Source organism: Condylura cristata, unplaced genomic scaffold (assembly GCF_000260355.1).
Source record: "Condylura cristata isolate star-nosed mole 26May11 unplaced genomic scaffold, ConCri1.0 scaffold00022, whole genome shotgun sequence".
Lineage (NCBI taxonomy): Eukaryota > Metazoa > Chordata > Mammalia > Eulipotyphla > Talpidae > Condylura > Condylura cristata.
The window spans coordinates 27,293,957-27,298,519 of NW_004567123.1; the positions used below are offsets into that span (position 1 = coordinate 27,293,957).

Below are 4,563 nucleotides of genomic sequence, written 5' to 3' on the forward strand. Positions count from 1 at the left end.
GCCCCCGCCTAACGACGCCCCGCCCGTCGCCGGGCCTCGCGCCGCCCCCAGGTACGGCTTCGTGGAGTTCGAGGACTCCCGCGACGCCGACGACGCCGTTTACGAGCTGAACGGCAAGGAGCTCTGCGGCGAGCGCGTGATCGTGGAGCACGCCCGGGGCCCGCGCCGCGATCGCGACGGCTACAGCTACGGAAGCCGCAGTGAGTCCGACCCCCGCGCGCTCCGCGTCCTTGGGGCCCTGGTGGGGCGGGTGCAGGCTTAGGCGGGCGGGGTGGGGCCTCCCAGCCCGGGCAGGCGCGGGGGCGGTGGGGTGTCTTCTGACGCGGGTGTCCCCGGGCCCCGCTGCCTTCACGCCTGCCCGCGGCAGTCACGGGACGCCGGAGCGCGGGGACTGGGTTTGGGATTTTGCCTAGCCTGGGTTTGGGGGCTTGAGGGCCAAGTTGGGAGGGGGGTGGCTTCTGCTGGGCCCCTGTCAGCACTGACGTGGGCTTTTCCCGCGGAGGAAGCGAGGGGTGGTTGTTACTGGTTGTTAACCCCCTTACTTTCCTGTCAGTGCTTTTAGTTAGAAATGGAATGTTTAGCCTACAAGTTTGGAGACAGGTTGGGGTGGGGTGGAGGGGGGGCGGGGTAAGGGGAAAGGGGAGGAGTTTTAAGTGTAAGTTTTAAAATGCTATTGAATTGGCAGGGGCGCCAGAGAAAATACTGTTTTGAATTAAATGTGGTGTCATACCACAAAATAGATATAAATAAGCTTTATGCTGCATTTGAACTAGTCGGGGCATGTTAATGGGAGGAGGTGGGGGGATTTTGGTTATGTTAAATGTTTGATGTTGAAATTGTTGCATGTTGAATTCAAACTTTTTAACAAGTCCTTGATGTTTCAATTTGAAAGTGACCAATGGGGCTGAGGCTGTGTCCACTGAGGCTAAGATGACTGCCTTTCCTGATTGGCCTTGGCTTTTCCATACATTGTGTGACCCTTGCCCTATGACCCTTTGGCTGACCTTACCGGAAGCCATGACGACAGCAGCCTTTTGCCATTAGACGCAGGGTGATGGTGAGGATTCCAAGGGTTAGACAAAACTGGTTAATCTGAACTAGGTGACTGTTACCTTGCGTGTTTTGTGGCCAAACCACCACCAAAAACCTCACACTGTGATGTAAGTACTTAGTGTAACTAGTAAACATTTTTGTAAAATGTAGAAATGCATGTAATCAGTTAAGTTTTATATTTTACAATGTTCTGTAAAATAAAACTTAGCGAGGTAAATTGAATAAAGGAGCAGTCACTCTCTAACAGTTGTAGGAGAAGTTTAGTTGGAATTTAGTCTGTTTGACTTGCCCTTAATTTAATTTATGGCAAATCACAACTGTATCGAAGGTTTAGCAGTATAATAGCAAAGTCCTACTCCAGTAAATAAAAGTTGATATGTTTGTACTAACTTTCAAAAACATGCATTTCTATCATTTCAAAGCACCTAACTGTTCTCTTCGTATGATAAAGGTGGTGGAGGTGGATACAGCAGTCGGAGAACTTCTGGCAGAGACAAATATGGACCACCTGTTCGTACAGAATTCAGGCTTATTGTAGAAAATCTGTCTAGTCGTTGCAGTTGGCAAGATTTAAAGGTATGTGGTATAGTTTGAGGTTAATGTTAATGCGTAAGGCTGGTGTCTTGTCCACCTTTTCTGTTTCTGATAATCGGGTATAATTGTACACTTCTACATTTCTGAGTCTGACTGGTTTTATCACTCTTAGGATTTCATGAGACAAGCAGGTGAAGTAACTTATGCGGATGCTCACAAAGAGCGCACCAATGAAGGTGTAATAGAGTTTCGCTCCTATTCTGATATGAAGCGTGCTTTGGATAAACTGGATGGTACAGAAATAAATGGAAGAAATATTAGACTCATTGAAGATAAACCACGAACAAGCCATAGGCGATCTTACTCCGGAAGCAGATCAAGGTAATTTGTTGATGGATCTGGAACGGGAAGACAGTATATTGCCAAGAAGGAAAAAAAAAGTTCTGGTAGTGTTGATGCTTCATTAAAAATAGGTCACTGCTTAGTCATCTTGGTTGTATATCATTGAATTCTTTACCAGATGTTTTGACAGTAGACTTAAGTGGTAACCAAATTTGCGTGGGAGTTTTTTGTTTGGTAAACCGCTCAAAAATTCTTGTTGAGCTGTATTTCAGTAAATATTGTTAACTTGTTACAGGTCAAGGTCTAGAAGAAGGTCACGAAGTAGGAGTCGGAGGAGCAGCCGCAGTAGGTCTCGAAGTATCTCAAAAAGTCGCTCCAGGTAAATGATGTGCATTGGGTCTTTTCTGAGCGATACTATTTTTGTGGACTACTTGTATGTTCCAGCAAGGTATTAAAAAACAAATCTGGCTTTTTTTGTCCAGATCCAGGTCTCGGAGCAAAGGTCGATCACGTTCCCGATCAAAAGGCAGGAAATCTAGATCAAAGAGCAAATCTAAGCCCAAATCTGATCGGGGCTCGCGTTCTCGCTCGCGAAGCAGATCTAAGGATGAGTATGAGAAATCTCGAAGCAGGTCTCGTTCTCGATCTCGTTCCCCCAAAGAAAATGGTAAAGGTGATGTAAAGTCAAAGTCTAGATCAAGGAGCCAGTCTCGTTCCAACTCACCCCCACCTGCTCCACCCTCTAAGGCTCGGTCTGTGTCCCCTCCACCAAAAAGAGCTTCAAGATCCCGGTCAAAGTCAAGGTCACGGTCCAGATCGAGTTCCAGAGATTAACCCAGAACTCCAAGTTCTTTGCACACTATTATGGAACACTTTCCTACTTAGGCAGTTACTCTTCCATATTTGTACTTGGCCTCTTCTACAGGAGGAATCTCCTAAAACCGAAATTTGATTTGTGGCCAAATTTGGTGGAAAAGTTGAGGTTCTAAAGAAATGGTGGCATGAAGTCAAAGACCTTCTCCCTTCTTTGTAGAATTAAGATAACTTTGATTTTATAGCTTTTGAGCTAAAATAACTTTTGTAAAGATTAAGCTCATTTAGATTTTTTTTAAGTATTTCAGCAGGATCTGCTGCAGGGGTTTTGTTGTTTTATTTGTTTGCTTACTTTAAATTAACCGTTTCAAGCTTTGAATACTTAAGGCTTTAGAGGGAGAACCAAATTTTCAATTATGTTGGCTTTTTATAAAGCTTGAGTTATGTAAGATTTCAATAAAAGTTTGCTACCAAGATGATTGCCTTATTGCATAGGTCACTGTTAAATTTCTTTAGACATTGTTTGTGGGAACAGTGTAAATTCTACTTAAGTGTAAAACAGCAAGCCTCAGACCAGCAATAAATTATTCAATTTGGTAACATTATTTTTGTGCTGTTAAATTTGCCAGCCTCCTCTCTGCCTCTTCAACAAGAAAATAAACATCTTTGTAGTCAATCTGTTATGTAAATTTGCTTAGGTTAGTTAATTTTAAATGAAGGTTTCAAGTTGAAATTTAAACATTTCAAGAAGTAGTTCTTGTCCTTGGGGGTCTTGCTCAGCCCAGTGCACTCACTTTCAAAGCAGGCTGGTGGTTGGTGTGAGAGGTTTAATGTTAAGAAGAGATGGAAGTGGTCTTGGAGTAGAAATTTCGCAGCTGCTGCATTTTTCTCCTGGAGGGTCTTTATACTTCACACATCGCTTTACAAATGAGTTACTAATTAATTAGAAACAGTCCCTGTTGGTGTAACTGAGGTAGATGGTATTTGGTCCCACCTTCCTCATAAACTTGATAATGTGTGGCTGGTGTGACAAGTTTAAGTGGGTAGCTTCAAAATTTTGTGTATATTCTGAATAAAGTGTAGGATCAATAGAGACTGGAATGCTGCAGGTATGTGTCCCAGTAAAACAGTTTGTGCTGGGGCTTGGTGTGCACTGCTCATTTGGCCACAGGTTGGAGGGGCAAGCATGATGGTGGATGTGTTTTGTAGGTTCAGACAGCTCAGAATACACCAAATAAGATGAGGCTGTGTGAAAAAAATTGAATTAAATTAATTCCTGGACTTAATGTTATAAAATCTTGGAATCTAATTTTAGGAATATAGTCTCCAAAAGCTTGATGCTTCCATGAATTTTCTTAATTTTTGGTACCTCTTTTTTTTTTTTTCCTCCTTCAATAGAAACTTTAAAATTTGAGGTAAGAAACTAGTGCCTATAATTGCAGTGCATTATTTTGTCTATTTGAAAGTACAGAAGTCAACCCTTTGGCTTTCAGAATTTTAAGTACAAGGTAAAGAATGACTTCAGCCATGTGCTCACTTTCATGGAAAGAGCAAACACTTTTAAACCACAGCCTTTTAAAAGGAAGTTGGGAAGAATATTACATTGTGAAATTTTTGTAGAAGCATGCAAGGTGCTTTACCTGGGCTCCTGTGTTTGTTACATGACTTGGTAAGACTTGGGTTTGGCTACCGCATTAGCTGCTCTTTGGTGAGCAATTGTGTAAGTAAACCTGGTAAAAGTTTTCTAGTATTGGCAAAGACTGGCTTAAAAACATTCCCATTCTGTGACCTGCATCATTGGCTATGCCAAAGCATTTGTAA

The 4,563-nt window shown here is 42.9% G+C and overlaps 1 protein-coding gene across 1 annotated transcript in view; it reads left to right on the forward strand.

Moving 5' to 3' along the window:
• SRSF6 (serine/arginine-rich splicing factor 6) overlaps positions 1-3,347 on the forward strand; it is a 3,779-nt gene extending 432 nt beyond the window's left edge. The window contains exons 2-6 of the mRNA XM_004687389.2: positions 52-200; positions 1,505-1,629; positions 1,760-1,968; positions 2,225-2,308; positions 2,412-3,347. Coding sequence (XP_004687446.1) covers positions 52-200; positions 1,505-1,629; positions 1,760-1,968; positions 2,225-2,308; positions 2,412-2,763 — 919 coding nt within the window. The 3' untranslated portion in view covers positions 2,764-3,347. The remainder of the gene's footprint in view (positions 1-51; positions 201-1,504; positions 1,630-1,759; positions 1,969-2,224; positions 2,309-2,411) is intronic.
• Positions 3,348-4,563: the final 1,216 nt, after the last annotated feature.